The sequence below is a fragment of the Danio aesculapii genome, chromosome 17 (genome assembly GCF_903798145.1).
Source record: "Danio aesculapii chromosome 17, fDanAes4.1, whole genome shotgun sequence".
Taxonomy (NCBI): domain Eukaryota; kingdom Metazoa; phylum Chordata; class Actinopteri; order Cypriniformes; family Danionidae; genus Danio; species Danio aesculapii.
In genome coordinates this window covers 37657960-37683884 of record NC_079451.1, presented here as the reverse complement: position 1 = coordinate 37683884, position 25925 = coordinate 37657960, and the positions used below count along the sequence as shown (strand labels likewise).

The window sequence follows — 25925 nt, the reverse complement described above, 5'->3', positions numbered from 1 at the left end:
ATCCCATTCAAATAAAGCCTCAGTTTGTGTGAGATGTACCTGATAGCAAAGCAGCCATTCTCAAGCCCAACTAAACCTCGAACATACGCCAACTCCTCATCTGGATGGATGTGCAAGCTGGATGGATGTGTAGCTGTCCCATGATCCTTCTTCTTATGGTGTCTGTGCCAAACTACATCAAAACACTGGGTGAAATGTACTTTCATACTCTCTTGTTAGTTTTGATATTAGGATTTTTTTGTCATTTGTTTACTTACTGACTACAGCGAGGATGAGAATAATCAGTGTGACACCAACAGCGACTGATACGATTGCAATAATCAGTGTCTTGTCGGTGTCTGAAGTACCTGCTGGTCGACAACCAGAGCGCAATTAAAATCACTTTGTTTATTAGACTGCGAAAATGCAGCACACAAAAGCAAAACAATGTGTTTTTACCAGTAAGATGAGTTCTGATCAAACATCCCTGTTCAATATAGTTCATCCCTGTTGATCATGGTTCACAACATGGGTTATTTTCCCAGCAGGTGGCACTAATCTGCCTTAATTTAATAAAATTAAATGTTAAATTTATATATATATGAATCAGAGAGTGAAATTAAATACCTTTTCAGACTTTTTTAGAGACTCTTTTCATACATTTTAAGACTTGATAACCATTTTTGGTTTCAACCGGTAACATTGGCGACAATTTAACTTACAGTATATTTACTAAACACTGAATGTGAGAAACTAATCTAAAACTAAAACATCATTCATATACCTGATTACAAATGCTAATCCAGCAGGTGAAGCCTACAGAACTGCAGAAATGACTCCGTTGTCTTGGGTAGTAAACAAAGCAGAGGGATGTAAAATCTAGCAGGATTGTATAGATTTCGTAAACTACACAGCATCTCAATTTTCACAGATTAAATTCAGGCAAACTATACATTGTATAATCAAAAAAATACACTAAATTTAATACCTTGTAAAATAGCATTTAAGACTTTATAATACTTTTTATATATGTTTCTTTATTTAATCAGAAAAAAAAAAAAAAAAAAACAGACCCTTTTCACATTTTCGGGTTTCTCAGTAGCGGAAGGCTTCTTGGTTGGGTAAACATAGAGCGCAGTGAATGTGAAAGTACAACCATTTTTTTTTCAATCCTATTTGCTGAGATAATAAAAGAAAAATTCCACAATGGTTTTAGCAAGACTTTCAGAAAAAGGAAAAAAATGTGTGAGACTGATGATGGCAGCTAGAGGAGAGAATAAGGCCAGATTTACTGTCAGCCCTATAGACACTGCATTAGAAACACCTCGCATAAGCGGTAATTCGCTTTTTGTAATTTGAAGCAATGATATAATACATAAATAAATGTATATAAATGTTCATACATTTGAACAAATGTAAATATTAAAATCTTTCAGATATCTAATATTATTTTAGATTCACTCATTTAAACCAATTTTACATCCTGAAGTTGAGACTGAACAATATTAAAAGCAGACTGTAAAGATTACATGGCCTGGTCAAGTGAAGGAGAGCAGCAATAAATCATTTTGTCATCAGCATACAAATGATAAAAGGCATTTGGAAGGTTGTCACACAAGTTACTAATGTGAATAGAGAATAATATAGTTCCTAATATCGATCCCTGCAGCACTCCTTTGGGCACCTCTAAAGATAAAGTAGTCAAACCGGCCATATGGACACACTGTGTTCTGTTGATGGCCTTAAATTTCTCCACATTGATTTATCAACTTTTAATACTTTTTAAGACCCCGCGGACACCCTGTATTGAATGTTATTATTAAATTCATTGAGAAATGCCATATAATTTGTGTCTGTAATAATATTTTCTCTTTTTTCAATAATTTAGATTATTTTTTCAAACATGAAATTTCTTCAAAATACCAAATAATAAAGAAAATCATTTCAGCATTTTTTATTACATCAAAATTATATACTGGGCTGGCACTGGGCTGTTTAATTTTGACTGCAAATAACAAAAGGGTGAATTCTAAATTAACAATAAAAGATTAATTCACTTTACTCAGCTGCTTTTGAAGTTTAATAAAGTTTAGCATCCTCTGCACAAAACAAATGCCAGAGTAATTGGCGGTTTATTCCGCTGTGGCGACCCCTAATAAATCAGGGTCTTACATATGACTTGATAAATCAGCTGAAGGATAGTGAGGATTTAAAGGTGCAGTATGTAAGTTTGACCCCCACTGGTTGAACTAGGTATTGTACTCCTGGATCAAAACACATTTTTACTCAGCTGTTCCTCTGACGAGTCCACGCAAGTGCTAGATTGACGTGAGTGTGCCTGACTATCGAGCCTAAAGGCTGATTTGAAACGTTTTCAAACTAAAAGCAACGGCACGCGACAGAAGAAGTATTTTCCATACCAAAAGGAGCTTTTGTCCTCACCAATACCTGAAATTTTCTATTTTAGAAACAGCTTCTATTTCTCACAGGTGAACAATGATCACCTCAGGTACACCTCATGTGCTTCATTCAGTGTTAAATGCTAATAATGTGAGTTTGGAAAGACACAGCAGATCTTGAAAATACAATAAATCGTTGATCAATGAAGTCAATGAAAACACATCTGTTTAGCTGTGCCTTTACTGAATGAGCACTGTGCTACGCCTGACAGATCGCACTATTATGTTTTTCTTTTTTTTTTCATTCTTTTATAACACATTTTATCTGTTTTTTTTTTGCTTTTTTTACCATTTTTATTATTTGTTTTTATTTCTCTTATACTTGTTTCTTTTATTCCTGTTTATGTAAATCACTTTGAATTGCCACTGTGTATGAAATGTGCTATATAAATAAACGTGTCTTGCCTAAAATTGAACTTTAGAACCGTGATTCAGTGCAAACCAACACATATCAGTGATTCAGCATCTACATTTAATAATGTTAAAGAGTTTTAATATGTATTGAATAGATTGTAATCCTTACTATTTTGCTGGAGTGCAGTAAGTGCACTATTCTGTGCTTCTGAATAGCTGTATTTACATTTTTGTCATGTTTCCAATGGTGCAAACAGCCAAATTGCTTACCACTGCAAATCTAGCGTGTCGTTAGGACACGGGGTTACAATGTAACTTGTTCACCTAATGAATCTGTGTATCATTTTAGAGGCTAATACTGTCCACCGGAGGTCGCATTTTCTGTTGCGGGCACATGCTTTGAGAGCCTTCCTGACTGAATGAATCAAATACACTGTTTTCCATCAAGGCAAGCTGGGTTGCTGAAATATAATTGACTAAAGTGGAAGTTACAGAGTTAAAAGAACAAAAACAAAGACAGCGTTCCGGCACGTAACACACGTTTTCAAAGTTATCTGACTTTAGCATTTTTTTCAGATAAACAAGAATGCTCACTTTGCATGTTTCTTAAATATCTGCAAACATTTTATGGTATTTTTATGATTAAGAAGAGTCAAAAACTTACATACAGCACCTTTAAATGTTTAGTTTTTTAAAATTTTATATTTAATGTAGCAGCATGCTTACCTGGAGTAATGAGAATTGTTTCTGTTGATTTCCCTCTACCCCAGTATGAAAAAGGAGTTATGCTGATGTTTAATTCAGCTCCTGGCTTAAATCTTGTGACATTTATGACCGTCTCTGTGAACGTATTAACAGGATGACAATATCTGGTCGGGAACTTCTGCAGAAATGTGTAGGAAATAAATCATGAGTATATTTTATACAAGGAAAGTGTCAAAAGAAAAATGTAGGATTTACATTAAAAAGTGTCCTACATTTGGAAGTGGATCCAAATTCTTTAACACCTCCTTTGACACCACACAATAAAACACAGTTCCATAGTCAACACTGCTGGGTTTCCAGTGGATCTGGAAAAATGAAGCATTCCCTGCGAGGACAATTTGGGAAACTGCAGGTGGAATAACTACAGGAGGAGATACGAATCCATCTGTTACACAAACACGAAGACATTATTAATAATAAGAAAGCTTGCAAGAATAATACGTCGAGGAATATGAACTACTATACATGTAGTGTAATATAAAGAAACTGTCCACTCAAAGTTTTGATTTAAATGTACATTATTTACAGTTCCCATGTTGTATGCTCACCTTTCTTTAATGAAATGTCCTGCTCATACTTAAGCACATAATGCCAGTGAATAGCTACTACCTCAGAAATCAAAATTCACTTGAACTTCTGACAAAAGGTGGTCATACTAGAAAAGCATCAACCAGAACTCAAATTCAGAACTCAAAACTTTATATTTTTAGTATATATTCAGTCTGTCTCTGCCTCTTTGAACGCAGATTTTAATCAACCGATAGTAAATTGTTATTTTTTTCTAATTTAGAAATGTAAATTTTTTGGTAAACTATCCCTTTAACACAGCTCTGACCTGGAAGGGGCTTCAGCAGTTTCTGTACAACAGAAAAGGCTGTCAGTGTTTTATTCGAAGACATAAGGACACTGTTGTTTAGGTTCAACTCTTGAATCCTGAGCTGTTTGTTTTCATCCAGCCAAACAAGTCGTTCACTGTAGTAGCTCACTTGATGATCGAAGATTTGAGATGTGGTCCATTTCGCAAATTCTTCTGCTTTGGATTTCTGCATCCTTCACATGTACAGAAAATACAGGCAAATTTACACAACTCAGTAGAAAAAATAGTTTCAAAGAGGAAAACATTGGTCATCTCATTAATGACTTGTTTATGTACCAACCTGTCACCACTGATATTCACTCTGTAGAGATTCAGCAGAGAGCCGTCCTGAACCAACCAATACAGATTTCCTTCAATCATGTTCAAAGTGACACCAGCAACCTAGATTATACATATACATACATATATATATATATATATATTTAATAGAATTATTAAACCTTGTTTAAAATATTTTTTCTTTTTAAAATATTTCTCAAATGATGTTTAACAAAGCAAGGAAATTTTTACAGTATGTCTGATAATTATTTTTCTTCTCGGCTAGAAAAAAAAAAAGCAATTTTTCATTTTTTAAACACCATTTTAGGGACAAAATTATTAGCCCCTTTAAGCTATATGTTTTTTCGATAGTCTACAGAACAAACCATCATTATACAATACCTTACCTAATTACCCTAACCTGCCTAGTTAACCTAATTAACCAAGTTAAGCCTTTAAATGTCACTTTAAGCTGTACAGAAGTGTCTTGAAAAATATCTAGTCAAATATTATTTACTGTCATCATGGCAAAGATAAAATAAATCAGTTATTAGAAATGAGTTATTAAAACTATTATTCTTAGAAATGTGTTGAAAAAACCTTCTCTCCGTTAAACAGAAATTGAGGGAAAAAAATTTACAGGGAGGCTAATAATTCAGGAGGGCTAATAATTCTGATTGCAACTGTACATATATATATATATACATATATATATATATATATATATATATATATATATATATATATATATATATATATATATATATATATATATATATATATATATATATATACATACATACATACACAACTGAAACTTATTTACCAAGGCTAGATACAAGAGACTACAAGATGAGTGTGTGTGAATGATACAAAAAACTGTTCAATTTTTGTTTCTATTGAAAGAAAGAATGTATACTTTTATTGTTTGGAGACGCATTAAACTTTATAAAAAGTTACAGCAAGGACTAAATACTAAATATTTCTATTAAAACCAAATGCTGTTATTTTAATGGGCATATAAGAGACTGAAGACTGAAATAAAATCTGCTTTACTGTCACATGAAATGTAAAATATTTGTAAAACTGACAATAGTCATTTCAAATTGAGAAAAAAGCATTTTACTCAATGTTTCATCAAATAAATGCAGCCTTAGTGAGCATGAGAGACATCTTTTAAAAACATAAATAACAACATAAATAACTTTTAAATAGGATATATATTTCATATATCTGTCCTCACCTCTTTCCCAGAGAACACACTCAGTTTATCCAGGAGCTGGTAACCTTCTCCATCCAGTCTACAGGCCTCTACTGATGTTTCAGTGGTCCAGTAGATGGCAGCATTTAATGAATCGATGACCAGACTGAGAATCTTCTGGTCTGCCTGGAGAAATATCTCAACTGCTTGACCAGATGTAGACCCTCTGCATATCTGATCAGAGTTGTTCCATAATTAGTTCACGCTACTGCTACATATTCAATGATGCATTTGTGTTTTAGTAGCTTCTATTTTGTCTTCAACGTGTTATTTATTCAAGCACATTTTAATATAAATACACACTTGATTTGTGTTACAGCTCCAGTACAGGTGCTGTCCAAGCCAGTCAAAGGCCAGAGCTTCAGCGTGCACTGCTGTTGAGGGCATCGTCATCACACTCAAAGACCGATTATTCAGATCAAACCAGTTAATGTGACCAGAACTGTTAGTCCAGTAGATTGTAGAATTATACCAGTCCATGTCTGCTCACCAAAAAGAAGAAAATACAATAATATCAGGCTCTCACTCTTTCTCATATGTATATATAATAGAACAAATGGTTTATATACCATATATAATAAAGGTATTTATTATGCATGTACATTTAATATTATTCATATTTATTATCGATCAAAACTAGTGGGATTTATTTTGTTTAACAGTAAGGGGAAGATTTTAGTTAAGGAATTAATACTTTTTTCTCAGTAAAGATCATAAAAAAAGATCATAAGTGACATTTAGTAGGTTCTTTGTTTTTTTTTTCTAGTTCAAATGTAGTTGTTATAAATTTGCTCATTAACAAGACTCTTGGGTGCCTCTACAATTTCTCTTTGACATGTCAGCTCCCACAAATCATTTATTATATCATAGTGCAAATGCTCCTTTTTGGGTGGAAGTAAAAACATGCTTGTTCATGTTTTCATGTGTCTCTTTAAATGCAAATGAGCTGCTGCACACATCCCTTTTCCAGAAGAGAGTGGAGTCTTTAAAGCTTCTGTCTTGGTAACTCAGATACCAAGAAAAAACATGCATGTATTTTGATAACAACTGACATGCATTGCTATACACACACAGACACAAAGTGAGAAAACAGGTCGTCAGATAATGTGTTGCATGAGTACAGCTCGCTTTCAAGTTCAAGTTATGTTAAAAGCACAGAAAAGGAAGGGTGCATTTGTATCAGTATATTCCATCTGGGAAGTATTGTTTCTTTAACAAATGAGGCTTTTTTATACCCAAACAGCAACATTATGCGCTAAAGGCATTTGAAATGATACAAAGTACAACAGGACCCCTTTAACATCCTATTCACACTGGGCGTCAGCATCAACGCTTCCCATTCACTTTGAATGGGTGACTTCAAGCATTGCCAAACTGCTTGAAGTTGCTATGATGATTGCGTCAGCCTCAATTTCAGACATGCCATCCGTCAAGCATTGGAACTCAGGCGAAAGTGTCATGTACTGTAAGTGATATATTTATATCTTATTTAATATTGTTTATTTATTTATTTATATTTTATATACAGTACATAGAGTCAAGCTCGAAATGATTCATACCCCTGGAAAATTCTGACTTTTGTTCAAATGTAAATAAAAGCTGAGAAACATTTTGTATATCGCCTTATTATCTTTTAGGAGAAGCCTGTGTCATTTCTGGTAAAAAAAAAAAAAAAAAACTTGCTGGTTGAATAAAAGGAAGTCAGAATTTGACAGGGGTATGAGTAATTTCGGGCTTGACTGTATAAAACCTCTCTGGTTTCTTACCTTTCACATCACCAATCAAAGACACCATTTGTTCCATAAATTCAATGTTATCCAAATCTTGCTTCCATATGTCACCATCACTGGCAGCAGCAATGTATGGGGGCTCATCAGCTGAAAGGACGAGGCTTTTTACAGTATAGCAGTCAGCTCCTAAAAATTAAGCTAAACCTATGATACAATGCATCAGCATAATCACCAGAATGAAGAGTGGTTCCTTCATAAGACACTGATCTGGAACATCCTCCAGGAGAACAAGCCCTGACCGTCACTTTATAGTGCTGTGAACTCTGCAGATCAGGGACTGTCGCATATGTGCTGGTTATTTCTCTAATACTCATCACCACCAGACCATTCATTGTGCAGTTTATAGCATAAGTCCAGTTTTGCCAGGCAGATGGACCTGTCAGGAACAAAATCGAAATATGAAACATGGAAATATATGTAAATGACATAATATGACACACAAGTTCATATATGGATTTCATGTATATGAAATATGTCATATTTGCATCAAATATTACCAAAAATGGCAGTTTCATAAATTGTTTCTTAAAATATGTACATACACTCACCGGCCATTTTATTAGGTACACCTGCCAAACTGCTCGTTAATGCAAATTTCTAATCAGCCAATCACATGGCAGCAACTCAATACATTTAGACATGTAGACATGGTCAAGACGATCTGCTGCAGTTCAAACCGAGCATCAGTATGGGGAAGAAAGGTGATTTAAGTGACTTTGAACATGACATGGTTGTTGGTGCTAGACGGGCTGGTCTGAGTATATCAGAAACTGCTGATCTACTGGGATTTTCACGCATAACCATCTCTAGGATTTACAGAGAATGGTCCGAAAAAGAGAAAATATCCAGTGAGCGGCAGTTCTGTGGGCGCAAATGCCTTGTTGATGCCAGAGGTCAGAGGAGAACGACCAGACTGGTTATAGTAACTTAAATAACCACTTGTTACAACCGAGGTATGCAGAAGAGCATCTCTGAACACACAACACGTCTAACCTTAAGGCAGATGGGCTACAGCAGCAGAAGACCAAGACTGGAAAAAATGTTGTTCAATTTTCAACAATTTCAATTGTTGTTGAGTCTCAATTTCTGTTGCGACATTTGAATGGGAAGTTAGAATTTGGTGTCAACACTATGAAAGCATGGATCCATCCTGCCTTGTATTAACAGTTCATGCTGTTGGTGGTGGTGTAATATTTGGGGTTATTTTCTTGGCACATTTTGGGCCTATTAATACCAATTGAACATCGTGTAAACGCCACAACCTACCTGAGTATTGTTGCTGACTATTTTCATCCCTTTATGACCACAGTGTACCCATCTTCTGATGGCTATTTCCAGCAGGATAACGCACCATGTCATAAATCGTGAATCATCTCAGACTGGTTTATTAAACATGACATTGAGTTCACTGTACTCAAATGGCCTCTACAGTCACCAGAGCTCAATCCAATAGAGCACCTTTGGGATGTGGTGGAACGGGAGATTCGCATCATGGATGTGCAGCGACAAATCTGTAGCAACTGCGTGATGCTATCATGTCAATAAGAAGCAAAATCTCGGAGGAATATTTCCAGTATCTTATTAAATCTATGCCACAAAGGATTAAGGCAGTTCTGAAGGCAAAAAGGGGGTCCAACCCGTTACTAGTAAGGTGTACCTAATAAAGTGGCTGGTAAGTGTATATGTACAATATGTTCATATATGGGCACAAATTTAACATTATTATTTGAACATTTATGCAAATATTTGAAATTCCTATTGTTAGAAACAATATATATGAAACTGCCATTTTTTGTAATATTTGGTGAAAATATGATATATTTTATATGAAAAATATATATGATATCGATTTTTGTAATATTTTAAAACATATGTTGCATATACAGTATTTTATATATATGAGATTCAAATATGAACTTGTATGTCATATATCTAATTTGCAAATATTGCCATATATTACCTGTTTATGTGGGATTGGACAACCTGTGTAATTTCATAGAGTAAGAAACTAAATCTAAACCAATAAACATGGTTTGATGATTATGAAAAAAATCTCCTACTCATAAATCAATCCAATAATTCTATTAACATGCATCACTCACTTGCTCCCATCGTATTTTCAGGCTTATCCCAATAGACATTGGCTTTATCTGATCCAAACAGGACTTGTAGGTCTTTTGGCTTTCTTGGCACAGGATACGGTTGCGCAGATGTACTAAAGTAGCGCAGATTATCAAATCCACCATTTTCACTATGGACGATATCACAGTCCATAGCATATTCAAAAAAAGTGGGCACTTGACTCTGGCCGACTTGTTTATACACTGCATATCCATTGCTGAGCATGAAGAAATTGTCCTCATAAATGATACTGTTTGCTTTAAAGTTAACATTTGTGTACAGAGTAATGGGGAATAATCCATCCAGAGATGTGGCGTTGAGCGTTTGATCACTTCTGTCATGATAAACCAGTCTCTTATTAGGAAAACTGACCACAAAGTTGGAGACAGAAGGCACTTTAATGATGTGACTTATCTCTTGTTGTTGGCTAGAGACGTCTGGAAGAGGACTGCGATATATCCCAGTGCTCAGCAACATGTAGAGCCATCTGACGAGCACAATTTATCAGTTTTATTAAATTACCCTTTACTTTAATTGGTCAATCTAACCAAATGATAAGCGAAGTTATTTAATGCCTCTAATGGAGCGGTTTCCTACTAGTTTTAATAGTAGCAATAAATATTACAGTATTAAGTTTATAATGCAATGTTTTATAGCTTAATATAAAAGCAAACACAGTGCTTAACCAAACAACCATTGTTTAATTATGTTTATCACACTCACCCGTTATATGGATCTGCGATTATATTTACTGCATCACTGGAAAGGTTGACGTTCATATCCACTGGAGACAAACAGTCATCTAATCCACAATAGTGAATCTGCCTTTGAGGGAAAGAATGTATGATTACGGCAATGTATGGTTGAAGTATTTAAGGTAAGTACAAGTTAATTCATAGTTGTTTGTTTTTTGACAAAGATCTATTAAAATCCCACCATTACCAATCATAATTACAATAAAGTGATATAAGGCAATGAGTTTTAAGGGTACTCATATTTATTTTCAGTATAAAGATATATAACATTTGCTGTATGTTGTCTAAAATGTCATTGTAGTTCCTAATTAACAGCAAATACACATTCTTCTAATGGAAATGCAATTACAATGAGAGTTTATGGAACAAGGTATTCAGAATGATTTAAATAATGATTTTAAAGTGTAAATATTATATTAATATCATATTATATTAATTATTCAGTATATTAAATCATAATAGTTGCCATTTTAGTCTCTATTTGAAGTTAAATATAAAGCTGGAAATGTATAACTACCAAAAGTAATATAATTACAATGAGAGTCTGTGGAGCAAGGAGTACCAAGACATTTAAATATGTTCATAAGCGGCTTTCAGATGAGACTCTCCGGCTTTCGGATGAGATGTAAACCAAGGTCCTGACTCTCTGTGGTCATTAAAAATCCTATGGCACTTCTCGTAAAGAGTAAGGGCGTAACGCAGTTGTCCTGGCCAAATTCCCTCCATTGGCCCTTACCCATCATGGCCTCCTAATTATCCCCATCCACTGAATTGGCTTAATCAATATCTCTCCACTCCACCTATAGCTGATGTGTGGTGAGTGCACTGGCGCCGTTGTCCTGTGGCTGCCATCGCATCATCCAAGTGGACGCTGCACACTGGTGGTGATGATATGAAGAGACCCCCTCATAATTGTAAAGCGCTTTGGGTGTATGGCCATAGAGAATAAATGCGCTATATAAAAAAACACATTACATTACATTACTCAGCACATGGAATAGCTTCACTCTGCTGTGCTTTGTTGGTGCCCTCATTTGAGGAACATTTTGTTCTTAAACTCAAATGTAAGTAGTCCTGTTTTTGTATATATTTTGGTTTTGTATATATGTTTTGTTAGGGGTTAGAAGGGGTGATTGTATGTTTGTCTATATGCAGAGGGCCTTTGTATGATGCACTTTAAGACCTCAATGCAGGACCTGGACAAAAAGGGACAATCCCTTTTTGTCATACCTACAGACTTTTTCATCCACTTCTCATCTGATTCCATGGCCATCCCTTGATGAACTAATCCACTTGATGAACTAATTTGCTGAAACAGATGTTTCAGTGTTTTACTGATGGCATTTTTATGCTAGACCTAAAGACTGGTTTAATTTGGCAAGATTGTTATCAAATGCTCATATCTATTAATAAGTGATCTTTAATGAGTTAACTCTGCTGATCATGTCATATCCCTTGTGTTTTTCAGCATTATTTATTCCTGTTGTCGTATGCACTTTTAAATACACATGAAAGGGACTCACTGAAAGTTATTCTGTGGTCCCTCCAACTTTTTTATGCAGCTTCAAAAAGGCCATTGTTAAAACATTACATTACATTATATGATTTATATCTATGATATTTGGGACCATATTTTCAGAACACATCCAAATAACACATAATTCTCAGATTAAAGTGAAGATGGACATGGAAAATTCTCTTATTGACCTACTGGCAATTAAAGAAAAGAGATGCTGCAATTCATTGCCATAATGTGCAATAAATTTGATCGTAAACATGCAGAGCCTATGATAATCAAGAGTGTGGAATCTACTAACAATGCAGCACGAATTGGGCTAAGATATGCTTTTTGGTACGGTGGGGAGAATTAAATTATACAAATACCAACTACTGCAAACCTGAGTAAATGTCATTGCATAATTTAGTTAAGTACTTTCCTCCCATGAACTGTGAAATTCCTTTGGCTCGCCATTGGAAAATATTTGGCTCAAGACTTTTGACTCATTCACTTCCATTGATTTTTAGACATTAAAAACAGCTCGCTATGCTGCTCAATATTGCAAACTGATATTTTCTGATTATATTCTTCTTTTTATTTGTAGTCATGAACACACTTGTTTGTTGGGCAAGTAGATTGACCATTTTATGCTGTTTATTATACCTAGTTATGTCTCCCATAGGCAACTGAATCAGAAGTTCTAAAACAATTGCAAAAATGAGTGCACTTCCACATACTGTAGCAGAATAAGGTCAATAGATACATACCCAATAAGGTCAACAGCCAGAATCACTGGATCTACTGTGTTTCACTGCATACTTTAAAGAGCCCATATTATGGGTTTTTGAAAATGCCCTTCCATGTAGTGTGTAACACAGCTCTAAGTGAAGTGAAATAACCAGTTAAGGCTTAAATCTGTAAGTGTACAGTGTTTAAAACTATTGATTCATCTATAAAAGAGTCGACTCATAGTGCTTCAAACGAGTCGTCTTGATAACGAGTTATTAGGTGTTTCGTGATGACGTGGCTACGAAACACAAGTAGTTGTGCGTGCAAACCCGGGAGATTTGAAACCTGCGGCCCCGCCCACTAACAGAAAAAAAGTCACACACACACAGACACAAAGACAGACACCGGTCGAATGAAGTGATGCTGTGCAGAGGGATATTATTGACAGTTCACCCAAAGATGAAACCATAGCAATATAGCCCAGCCTTGAGCAGTTCTGAGTGCTTCTGAAAACATGCTTACAAAGAAGACTTCTTCAGTTTGTTAAAGGAAGGATCAGTAAAGACTGTCAGAACATGGATCAGTGCATCATGGATCAGTTTCTTCCCTCATTTCACAAGTGTAAGTACGTGCGATTAAAACTGTTGCCTCGTTTACTCTAGCTTGCAAATTATGCATTTAGTTGTGTTTTGTTACTTGTAACCACATGTACTGTATCAGGTTAACTCTTTATATTCTCATATCGCGTGTAAAGCCACGTTGAAAATGCGACGCGTGCCGCTTTGTTTACGGATCGTCAGCTGTTTCTACACACATGCAATGGTCAAGTTTCAAAGTAGTTCAGCTCAGGTTCGAGGTGAGGTGTCTAAATTGCACCCAGCAAGCTGAACTGGCGCTCTAGGCGTGTGTGTTGTGTTCTCTGGGGAAGAGTGTAATGTGTGTGTGTGTGTGTGTGTGTCTCCTCTGAGGATGGTCGTTTGTGTGAGTGTCTCCTCTTAGGAGGTTAATGTGTGTGTGTGTGTCTCCTCTGAGGAGGGTCGTTTGTGTGAGTGTCTCCTCTTAGGAGGTTAATGTGTGTGTGTGTGTGTGTCTCCTCTGAAGAGGATCTAGGCAAATGGTGATCACGCCGCCCTCAACCCACTAGTGAAAACAAAAGGGACCCGTTTGTAAAGTGAGGACCGGGGGGGTGTCGCGGTTGAAATCGAAGACCGGGGGGTGGGGGGGGGGGGGGGGGGGGGGGGGGGTAATCGCGGATATAACTGAGGACGCGGGTGGTGAGGGAGGTGTCGTCGCCGAGCCGTCTCTATTCTGGACGCGCCGGCCCTGTGTGTGTGTGTGTGTGTGTGTGTGAAGAGCAGACTGTGACGAGCTAGGAGATCTCCTCGCCAGTTCTTGGACTTTTTGCTCAATAAAATAGTTAGTCGTCAGTATTTTCTAGTCCATCGTCTGTATTTACATTCACGCACTGGCAGCCAAAATCTACTATAAAGCGTGTGTGCACTGTGACTACTTTTATATTGTTGATTAGCAGCTGGGCATTTCACTCTGCCTCGCGCTGAAGCCTGTCAGTGTTGTCGACCAATCGCAGCAGGCTGTCATCGGTCCAATCAGCACAGATTAGCTTCGCGCTGAGGAGGGGTTTGGGAACAAATGAATCGCTGAACGATTCATATGGGAATCGCTGGGATAATTAGGTAAAAATAAATGCAGATTATAAGACCATGAAAGTGTTTTTTGACCTTGCATGCATATTAGACTGTTGTTGGAGACCCTTACAACCTAAATATGACCCTATTTCATGTATAATATGGGGTCTTTAAGTAAATGGCTTTTTAATTAACTTTTCTTCATCTATATTAAGATGTTCTGGCATAATCTACACTGTAAAAGTGCTATAAAATCAAGATGAATTAAATTAAATCTCAACAGTAGTTTTGTATCACCAAATAAAGGTGCAAGTTACTGAAATAAACAGCGAATACACACCCTGCCACCAGAAGCATAGTAAATCCTCAAATAAAGCCAGTCTACAGTCAATGCTGTGACCTCCAGCGGGGCGGTGTGCAGAAGTTTGAGATCTGAGTGGTCAGTGAGATTCCCAGCCCCTTTAACCCAGATACGAGACCCCTCAGAGAAGTAGACATGGTTGGAATCGTAATGCACGGCCACCCCTGTAAGAAAAAAAACATTAATTATGCGAGTCAATAAACAAACATTGTTTACTGTAAATATGGAATAATGGACAACAAGCCACTGAATTCGTACAACATTGACTGTATAGTGATATAGAACTGTAATGTGCTGAAGACCTGCCAGGAACTATTTAAGCTCTGCTTTTATTTGAAAATAATTCTATTTGAAAATGTTTCAATACTGAACTCAGAAATCAAGAATCAAGAATCAAGCATTCATCAGGAATCATCAAAAGCAGGGATGCACCAATGTATCGGGCACTGATATTTATCGGCCAAAATTGGATTAATTTACAGCTATCAGCATACTGGCAATAATATGAAAAATGCAGATACCAGTCGTATTAATTACACAGAGCCAATGCATTGCATATTTTTTGAATAATCCAATGTTTTATTCAGAGGACAAATCATATGTAATTAGACCTGCATCTAATATGTACAAAATGTCAGATGTGTATTGTGAAATCAACTGGTCTGCACCAGGCTTAAGTGCTGTAATATAGAGCTAAAACCATTGCTTAGTGTGGGCTAAAACGTCTTGAAAAATATAAGAAAGTGGGTCAATATTATTTTGGAGCAGCAAAATGTACAATTTACATAAATAATTTAAACTATTAAATACAATTTAAATATATGTCAAATAAAAATTAATGTTGTTAAAAAATACTGAATGGAAAAAAAAAAACTTTTAAAGATTGTCATTTTGTTATTAACAAAAAACACTGAATGTTAATTGGGCCTCATTGGCACTCAAAAATTGTGGAAAGAATATTTAAAAGCCTTTATTCACATGGCTAACCCTTAAAAACTGCACCTATGCATTTCGGCAGAGAACTCCCTTCATCAGGGCAACAGTGATCAGTTGCGTCTGGAGTTTCTTTTGAATGCTACAGTCTCATGACACAATAATAATAATATTATATATATATATATGCATATATAGAGAGTTGAAGTCAGAATTATTAGCCCCCCTTGGAATTTTTTTTCTTTTTTAAATATTTCCCAAATGATGTTTAACAAAATTATTAGCCACTTTAAGCTATTTATTTTACGATTGTCTACAGAACAAACCATCGTTATACAATAACTTGCCTAATTACCCTAACCTGCCTAGTTAACCGTATTAACCTAGTTAAGCCGTTAAATGTGACTTTAAGCTGTATAGAAGTGTCTTTAAAAATCTAGAAAAATGTTATTTACTGTCATCATGACAAAAATAAATCAGTGTCAAATCATAATCATAATAAACTATTATGTTTAGAAATGTGTTAAAAAATCTCTTCGTTAAAAAAACCAAACAAACGGGGGCTAATAATGACTTCAACTGTATGTGTATGTGCATTTTCTGTACACTGTACATATTATTTGTCTATTTATACATTTTTTGTGGTTTCATTCTATAAAAATGAATATAGTTTTTTTTTGCAATTTTTTTTATGATTCTATAATGAATAGAAAGGTCAAATATCTTATTTGAAGTAGAAATATTTTATAACATTATAAAAGACTGATGCAGTCTATTCAAATAGAAAAGATTAGATATACAGCTTGTTTTAATACTGAAAAAAAATTACAGTATTTGTCAACCCTTCCTGTCACATTTAAAAATAATAACAATAATAACAACAACAATAATAATAATAATTATAATAATAATAATATTAATTATTATAATAAAGGATTTTACAAAATGAAAGCAGAGAAAAAGAGAAAGAAACAAACATTTATATATATATATATATATTCTAATGAATCATGAGATTGTAACCTTCAAAAGAAACTCCAGACACACCTGATCACTGTTACCCCGAGGAAGGCAGTTCTCTGCCAAAACATGCAAGTGCAGTTTTTAAGGATTAGCCATGTGAATAAAGACTTTTAAATATTTTGTCCACATTTTTCGAGTGCCTTGGACTGAGTTTTTGCTGTTTATTCTGATAAATCCCTTATCCCACATCATTTAAGCTACCCTTGAGCACTTTTTGTTTGATTCTGGACCAAGTTCTTGTTCAGTACAATTCATTTAATGCAGAAAAACCCAACAGTATCTGGATACAGCCTTGATTGTGCAAGCCGAAACCGCAAGTCTCAGACCATTGTCAGACCCAATGCACTAAATGGAGCTAGTGATGTCACGGTGAGGGGCAGGGTTAGCTGTGCACATTAAAAAGCATCGCATTCAGCTCAGACTGCAACCGCACCCGGTCTGCATCCAGACCCCTCTCGAAAAACTAGATAACATTGTATAATACTGTATCCAATTGACCAATATCTGTATCAAAGTCAGCAGAAAGTTTTAATTTTTAAAAAAATCTTTATCAGCATCAGCAAAAAAACTAACAAAAAAAAAAAAACATCCTATCAGTGCATCTCTAGCCAAAAGTAAACTCTTCATGATAAATGGTGGCTTTTTTTAAAGCTAATTTAAATTTAAATCAACTTTAGTGACAAAGCATCGAGCTAAAAAGATAAATAACGTGTTGTATAACTTGGTGTCGAGATAACTAGAGAATAAATTTGACTTTACTGCTGGCTTTTCTCAGGAGACAAATTTGCTCTCCATTTAAGAGATTCTGCCTCTCCGTGTAAGAGAAACACCTGAGGTATTGAAGTGCTCTCATTCATGATTTGTCTTTCCTACGAGCACTCTTGTGTGGTGGAGATGTTATTGATTAGAGGAAGAATGAACCTGTGATGTTGCCCTCGATCCGACTGTCTGAGAGACACTGTGCTGTTGTGAAGAAATCGGCATCCTCTTCTCTCATCCTTAAAGAGCTCCATCTGGATGCAAAGACCCAGCGGCCTCCGTCCTGCCCTGTAAGCCAGCACAAATGGAGTGATGATATGATTGTTGTTTATTGCAAGTCAATGCAATCACAGTGCATTGAGAAACGTTTAACAAGCAATGGTGAAGTACTGCAGGTGCTATACAAATAAAGGTGAATTGAAAAAAAAACTATAGTTTGAGCATTTGATTTCTGATTTGAGTAGTTGTTTAGACAGTTTGATTTATTGTTTGATCTTTTAAGCATTTTCATTTTATTTTGTTAAGAAAAAACTTCCATAATTGTCTTTGATGCAAGAAATTATAATTGTACTGTTTGAGAGGAAGAAAATGTGAACTTATTTTGTTTTCTGCTGATAGACTGGAACAATTGATGTCTTACTGTTTCTTTATATTTGATTCTGTAACTCTCTGACCACAATGCATCAAAAAAAGTTAAACTAACATTATAAAGGTCTGTACAGAACCTTCATCTATATACAAAGCTGTAGTGCATATATACAATGAAAATACAATTAAACTTTTTATCCTATATTTTATCATTATATTGTACCAGAATTTTAAGTGATAATAATAAATAACAAAATACTACATAACTTCCTAGCAAAAAATTTTGTGTTTAATAGACGTCTAATAGATATCTAAATGTAGACAGCTTGGCTAAAACAAGGCTAAACTTGGGCTGTAAGTGAAAATCTAATAGACATCTAAGAATGGCCCAAAACCTAGACTAGTCATCACATAGACAGATTAGACAGACTTTATATGTGTAGTCTTTCATTTTTGTTTATTTGCTGACTAGTCTAGTTTTGATTTATACTATTGTCTTAACCAAGCAAGCATTTTTTGTTTGTAAAAGTTGTCTAATAGATGTCTAATAGACGTCTAAAGAGTCCTCTTGGCTAAAACAAGGCTAAATTTGGCTGTCAGTGAAAATCAAATAGACGGCTAAGAATAGGCCAAAACTAGACTAGTCAGCAAATAAACAAAAATGAAAGACTACATATATAAAGTCTGTCTAATCTGTCTATTTGATGACTAGTCTAGGTTATGGGCCATTCTTAGATGTCTGTTTGATTTTCACTGACAGCCAAATTTAGCCTTGTTTTAACCAAGAGGACTCTTTAGACGTCTATTAGACATCTATTAGACATCTTTTACAAACAAAAAATGCTTACTGGGTTAAGACAATAGTATAAATCAGAGATGCTGAAAGAAGAGCCCATGGTAAGCTTTGATTTGCCCCACCATCCCATCTGAAAAGAGAGTCAGAACGATGGGGAGGTGGTTAGGGTGAATTCCTTTGACAGAAATCGACATTTCAAAATTAACGTAACCTTTTGTTGATTTGTTTTATTGCTAAGCTACAAAAAGCCAACTGAGATAAAATGATTCAATCAAATGTTGTAAATACATCAGACTTTTAAAATGTAAAACGGTCACTTGACCGATAGAAGACAATGCATAAGATATCTGCGAGCAAATCAAAGTAAAGGCAGGAGCAGCTCGACTAATGTGTTTGCAAGAACTCCATTGCGTTATAGATAGGATTGTTTATGTTTTTACTGTATTAAGTTCATTATTAAACGTTAAAAATGACACTGCATTAGTTAAGATAACTTAAAGCAACGTTTTCTACTTATTTAAAAAATTTACCAGATTAATTAGGAAATTACCCATGGCAAATTTAATATATACAGGTTTGGTATATATATTTGGCCTATAGATATTTACATTAGATGTCGCCTACGCTATTGTTGTCTATTGGAAGGAATGCGTCAATAGAGCCGCCAATTTAGTACAGCTCCTTTGAAATGAATGTGGGACCAAGGTGCTGTGGAGGACTGACCATCCAGAGCTAGAGATATATACACATATATACATATATCTGTGATCTGGCGTTTTCCCAGTGGTCAGTATGCAACTGTTTTTTGAAATTACGAAAATTATAATTTTACATCACTTTTCTACATCGGTGGATAAGTGGTCATTGCTGACAAAGAGCGTGTGTTTGTGTGCATGGAAATATATTATCCTCCCTTCCTGTTAAATTTGATCTAATCCATGTCCTGAAACACACCCCATCTCCCGCTTTCACTTCTCATTCTAATGCATGGAGCGATTCGTTTGTGAATGAATCTCCGTAATGAACGACTCGTTCTCTTAGCCGACAATAATACGTTTCATGAACTGCAGCATCTTGTTATCATATTTCATTTACATCGTTTGTTTAGTTTATTCAACAAAACTAGCATAAGCCTAGTAATTAGCGCGAGTTGATTCTACTTTACCTTATGATCAGTGCAGTAAGTGACTGTATTATCATCAATACTTGTTGAGCACAAAAGTTCGTAACATACAAAAATGTAAAAAACTAAATCTTACCTATGAAATGTTCTGTCTTCATACTTTGTTTTCTTTGTTTGCTCGTTACTACACCCATACACGGCACTAAAGTCCAGCATCTTCACATTGGCTTTAGCCTTGACCAGTGCCGTTGAATGACATTTGTCCTGGGAGCACTGTATAAATTTGGCGGGGCTATTGACGTATGCTCAGGATCCGTATGCAATATCAAACCCTCAATCAAGTTTGCTTTTTGGCCCTTTATATGAAAAGTTTGGCCAGCCCTGGTATAAAGTGTCACTAAACTTACCAACTAGTGCCGGTGTTGTTATGCTGGTTTCAGCAATTGAACCCTGGCCCTCGTCATTTACGGCAGCTATGGAGATTCTGTATGACACATTCAAATAAAATCATTATTTTAGAACTTTATTACATTCTTTTTAATATACAAAAATAGTAACATCAAACTGCCACAGTGTAGTGCTTGAAATGCCAAGTTCATGGGTTTAAAGAAGGGTGCGAATCATATGGGGATTTGGGGGGGTTCTGACTTAACGCTTGATCCCCCCTGAAGGACATCAAAACAAGATGGGTGGTTCTGCCCTTTAATAGTTAAGAAATAATTTGCTCTGATCTGTATCTTAAATAATATTATTAATTAAAATAATAAGTAACTTCAATATACATATAACCACCCCTATAATGGTTCATACCATTGTGAATGCATTTTTGTGCCAAAAATATTAATCCATCGGTTTGAAACCGGCAAATCTAGAGCACCAACAGACAGTGTAAGTGTTCACAAAACATGTTTCTTTAAAAAAGGCATTTGTAGGTGTCTGTAACAAGATGCTTAGTGTATTTTATTATACATTGGCTCGCACATGGAAGTTAAATAAAAAGTAAAATAAAAAATACATGCAGTCTTTCATGGTCATCTATTAATAGGTGCAGAAAAGCAAATCTGTCACCGCTTACTTAATATTCACAAACGTCATTGAGAACCACTCAAAATCCCCCAAAACACTGAAAACACACTAACAAGTTTGATTAGTAAATTAGATCAAAATAAATATATGAATTTGGTTCACTGAGGCATATTAGCAAACAACGAAAAAATTGACCCCCCCGATCGTCAGTGTATAATTCGCACCCTTGTGTAAAATAAAGCGCAGAAATATAAAAATGGGTCTGCATTACCTGTATGTAGTGTTATGGAATGTTGGGTAGAATGTGTTAGAGAAAACATTTCCTCCGGTTGCTGCACTGATGTTGTGTTTATTGGATGTGAGGTTGAGGTTGAAGCCCAGGATTGGTCCTCGTGGTTTCTCAGGTGGAGTCCAGCGAACCTCCACACTTTCTCCAGAGACGTTCTCAACACTCTCGATGGATGGACTAGAGGGCACTTTCAAGAGAAACACATTAAACAGATTCAAACTACCGATACTGGAACATAATGTAAAAAGACTGTTACTTATCTACTGTTGATTTCTTACATCCAAAAGGTTTGGTTTGGTACCAAGGGCTTGCTGGAGAACAAGCTTGCGTTTCTGATATCACAGCCCAGACCCTGAACGTATAGTAGGTGTAAGGTTCCAACTGTTCAACTGTGTATGAAGATTCAGTGACATTCTATGGAGAAAAATGACATTTTAATACAAACTGTGAAGAACTGTATAAGTGTTAGCCTACACTGTAACGTAGGTGATGTTTTCAAATATATTAAATTGGGACTTGGGGAGTCTTAAAATGCACTAAATATTTGCAAAGTACAATTTTACTTACTTATCATAGTTATATATTTATACTTAATATGATTTAAGCATAGTAACATTCTAACAACAACACTAGATTTCCATAGAATCCACACAGCAATACCCTAGCAAAAACCCAGAATACCATAGCAATCCATAACATTCTCCTATTAACCACTCACAATCAGGGTTGGGTACCGGTACCTGTGTAACCGTATGCACCAGACCGAATCAGCATCTAAATTTCAGGGCCACTGGTGCTGCGACAAGGACGTAAGAAGCATCAAGGGGTACAAAGGCACACATTAGGTCTAAACATTTCATTCTAAACAACTTTGAGGTATACGGACACCATCGATGATGTTAGGCGTTTGTTCTTCTTGCCTGGGGAACGCACACACATAGGCAACTTGTGTACAGTGCAGTACAGCACATCCAGTGAGCGAATCCGGTGAGAGTCATCAACACACATAATCACGTTCATCAAATTTACATAAACTAAGCATTCCAAAGTATGGCTATATTTTACAAGCAAGGATTCTGACACAACAACGTGCAGCAGATGCTTCACAAAAATGCATGTAAGGGGGAAACACTTTAAACTTATTAAACATTTGAAACATTTGGCACATGGAATCAACTTAGAGGCAGAGGAATGCACTGAATTTGACAGCTTGCGACATCATCTGGCACTTTCAGTGACTACATTTACACTGACACCAATACTCTGATTTTAATATGATTAAGACAATACTCTGACTAAGAGTCTAGACTACAATGTAAACAGTGATTTTTGATAACCTTAAAGGACCACAGACACCCGCGTCACGAAATGCGGAGGTTTTTTCTTTCCATTCAGGGTTCGGTATCAAATTCCATTAAAACAGCACTCTTCCACCAGTCCTTACTTCATATTCTCATCCAATATCTCAGATTGTGACAAGGGCATGAACAATATGTTGCTGAATGAAAGTGAAAGTGCTGAACTGCAGTTAAAGTCATTCATTCATTTTCTTTTCGGCTTAGTCCTTTTATTAATCAGGGGTCGCCACAGTGGAATGAACCATCAACTTATCCAGCATATGTTTTACGCAGTGGATGCCCTTCCAGCTGTAACCCATCACTGGGAAACCTCCATACACACTCATTCACACTCATACGCTACGGACAATTTAGTCCACCCAATTCACCAATACCACATGTGTTTGGCTTTTGGGGGAAACCAGAGCACCTGGAGGAAACCCACGCGAACACAGGGAGAACATGCAAACTTCACACAGATATGACAAATGACCCAGCCGAGGCTCGAACCAGTGACCTCCTTGCTGTGAGGCGAAAGCGCTACACACTGTGCCACCGCGTCGCCCTCAGTTAAAGTCGAAAATTTAAAAATTAAAATGAAACTCATGAGGAAATGTGGATAGCGTGGTGACGCAACGACGCTAATCAATCTATGTGCTGTAACATGTAAAGCAGAATCAGAAAAGGAACATTCAAAAAGCAACTCATCTAAACACCTTAATCATATTATTGTCTTATTCAGATTAAGGCAAATCATTAGATTACTGATGTCCATCTAAAAGTAGTCACAAACCTCAACCCTAGAAAAAAGGTGTTCCCTGATTTTGATGACAGCCTTTCCACAGGTTAGTTGTAAGCTAATGTGAATTGCATAATGCAAATGTTAAATGTATGCAAACAAACAAATGATCAAAACAAATATATAATATGAATTGATGTATACTTTAAACTTTATTAATATTGTACAATTAAAATCATTAAAAAAAAATTTCTAGAGTCGTGCACCATCATTTTGTGGCTTAGATGTATCGGTTCAGGCACCGTTTTGGCACTGGTACCATTTTAAAAGTATCGATTTAGCACCGGTATCGACATAACCCCAATGGATACCCAACATTACTCACAATACCCCAGCAACTGCATAGCAACCACCCTAACACCAACCACCTTGCAACTACCCAAAGCACACTACAGTGGTAATCACCCTGCAAGCCCCTAGCAACTTTACTGAACCATCATAACACCCTAAAAACTATCTAGCAACCGCACAGCACCCTAACAACTGCATAACAACCAACCATAACACCCTAATGACCCCCTAGCAACAACTGTACCAGTCCACTCTAGTATTCACCTCTGGCAAACTACAAACTACTACTCAGAACAACCTAGTGACCACCTAGCAACACACTAAAAAACACTGAGCAATACTTTAACAACTACCAAGGGCATGTTGTATAGAATAGCACTGAACTTGTGTTTTCAGGTTTTATTTTTTAATATTTTAGAATCTAGTATTTCTTAGCTGCTTCAAACTATCAGCCAAGATTATTTCAACCCAACACTGAAGCTTGTCTTGTTTAATCAACATGTGATTGTTAATTATTATTACTAAATTATTGATAGGTGGTTTGGAAAAAATAGTCTCAATGCAAATATCCTAATGGTAAAAATAGCTTTTAAAATAAATTAGTAATTTTTACAATTAAAATAACCCAGACATACAATCAAATGTTTTTGACCATTGACTATTTCACTACAATTTAATGTATAATGTACAAATGACTAAAAGACAGAGTTAAACACACACAAAAGTACGAATATAAACACAACCACTACCTCAGCTTGTGCCCAAATCCCGGACAAACTGGGACCGGTCCACTGAGGAACAAACACCACATCAGACTGATTCAGGGACTCCCAGGTCAAACTGATGTTATGAGATCCAATCCAGGATGCATACGGCGCTGCAAGCTCACAAGCAACATCTACAGACAGCAAGAAGAATGTAAATGTTTGTAAAGCAATCTGTAAACAGACACCAAAGAGAAAGACGAGAATAAATCGTAAATTTGATTACAAATCCTGGCAGGAGTCCTACTCACTTTGGCAAATGGCATTCGAGCACTGTTTGAAGCCACTTCTGGGGGTCTAGAATTACAATAATACAGGCATTAGCGCAAGTAAAGAAATCAATACTGCTTATTAACTAATCTGAAGAGTCTTACCATGGGGTGAACTGAAGCATCAATAGGACATTTATAACATGACGAAGCTCTGAGACAAATGAGTTCAAGTAGCAGCGCTGAAAGAAACTGCAAAGCCGTAATTTCCTTCCTATTCCAACAAATCTTTTCCATTTCACATGCACCGAATGTCAAAACACACCCAGCGTGAATCTATCTAATCTATGGTGTAATCATTCACATGATATTTGTTAGAAGTAGACTGAAATATCGATTCGTAACACATTTTAACCATGGCTGGACACCTGTTCGGTGTGGCACAGGTGTGTCTTACCAGAAAACAGACGGAAACGGGCGTTTCGTACAAATATTGTCAAAGTATGTGTTATGTATCACTGGTGGATAACTACGCAGACTGAACTGTGGCCGCTTGGTTGTAAAACATGGTCTTATCTTCACAGGTTTTGCTGGTGGATTTGAGGAAGTGTTTGTTTAATGGTTCAAAGTGTAATTGCTATCAGTTGTGAATTTGATCTATAACAAAATACATTCAGTGCATTGTTACTAAAGAAACACTGTAAAAAGTGATGAAAAAGTGAGTAAAGCCATTATAACTTGGAACTGTAAAGTTAACTTAACTTAATTTTCTATAAATATGCGCAGTTCATTAATTTAAAGAGTTAGTTCACCCCAAAATAGAGATTTAAAAAATCCTCAAATCAGACTATATGCCATAGGTCTCAAACTCGATTCCTGGAGGGCCGCAGCTCTGCAGTTTTGTTCCAACCCTAAACAAACACAGCAGATCCAAATAATCAAGGTGTTCAAGACTACTATTGACTACTAAGCATGCGTGAGTTGGAGGTGGTTGGAGCTAAACTATGCAGGACTGCGGCCCTTCAGGAATTGAGTTTGAGACCATTGATATATGCCTTCAGTCGTTCAATCGGAATATCATCAAGCTACAAGAATCATTTCGTGCGCACATGAAACAAAAATAATTACTTTAATC

General features: G+C 36.0%; 1 protein-coding gene across 1 annotated transcript in view; it reads right to left on the bottom strand.

Moving 5' to 3' along the window:
* The window catches only part of ros1 (c-ros oncogene 1, receptor tyrosine kinase), a 38337-nt gene extending 13009 nt beyond the window's left edge, over positions 1-25328 (bottom strand). The window contains exons 1-20 of the mRNA XM_056477300.1: positions 24956-25328; positions 24833-24878; positions 24567-24715; positions 21669-21804; positions 21373-21577; positions 20483-20559; positions 17731-17856; positions 14833-15017; positions 10588-10685; positions 9846-10351; positions 7916-8119; positions 7720-7830; positions 6257-6435; positions 5936-6127; positions 4715-4815; positions 4393-4607; positions 3770-3942; positions 3519-3675; positions 258-350; positions 40-172 (exon numbers count right to left, since the gene is read on the bottom strand). Of these exons, the coding sequence (XP_056333275.1) occupies positions 40-172; positions 258-350; positions 3519-3675; positions 3770-3942; positions 4393-4607; positions 4715-4815; positions 5936-6127; positions 6257-6435; positions 7720-7830; positions 7916-8119; positions 9846-10351; positions 10588-10685; positions 14833-15017; positions 17731-17856; positions 20483-20559; positions 21373-21577; positions 21669-21804; positions 24567-24715; positions 24833-24878; positions 24956-25087 (3218 nt within the window). The 5' untranslated portion in view covers positions 25088-25328. The remainder of the gene's footprint in view (positions 1-39; positions 173-257; positions 351-3518; positions 3676-3769; positions 3943-4392; positions 4608-4714; positions 4816-5935; positions 6128-6256; positions 6436-7719; positions 7831-7915; positions 8120-9845; positions 10352-10587; positions 10686-14832; positions 15018-17730; positions 17857-20482; positions 20560-21372; positions 21578-21668; positions 21805-24566; positions 24716-24832; positions 24879-24955) is intronic.
* Between the last annotated feature and the right edge of the window lie 597 nt (positions 25329-25925).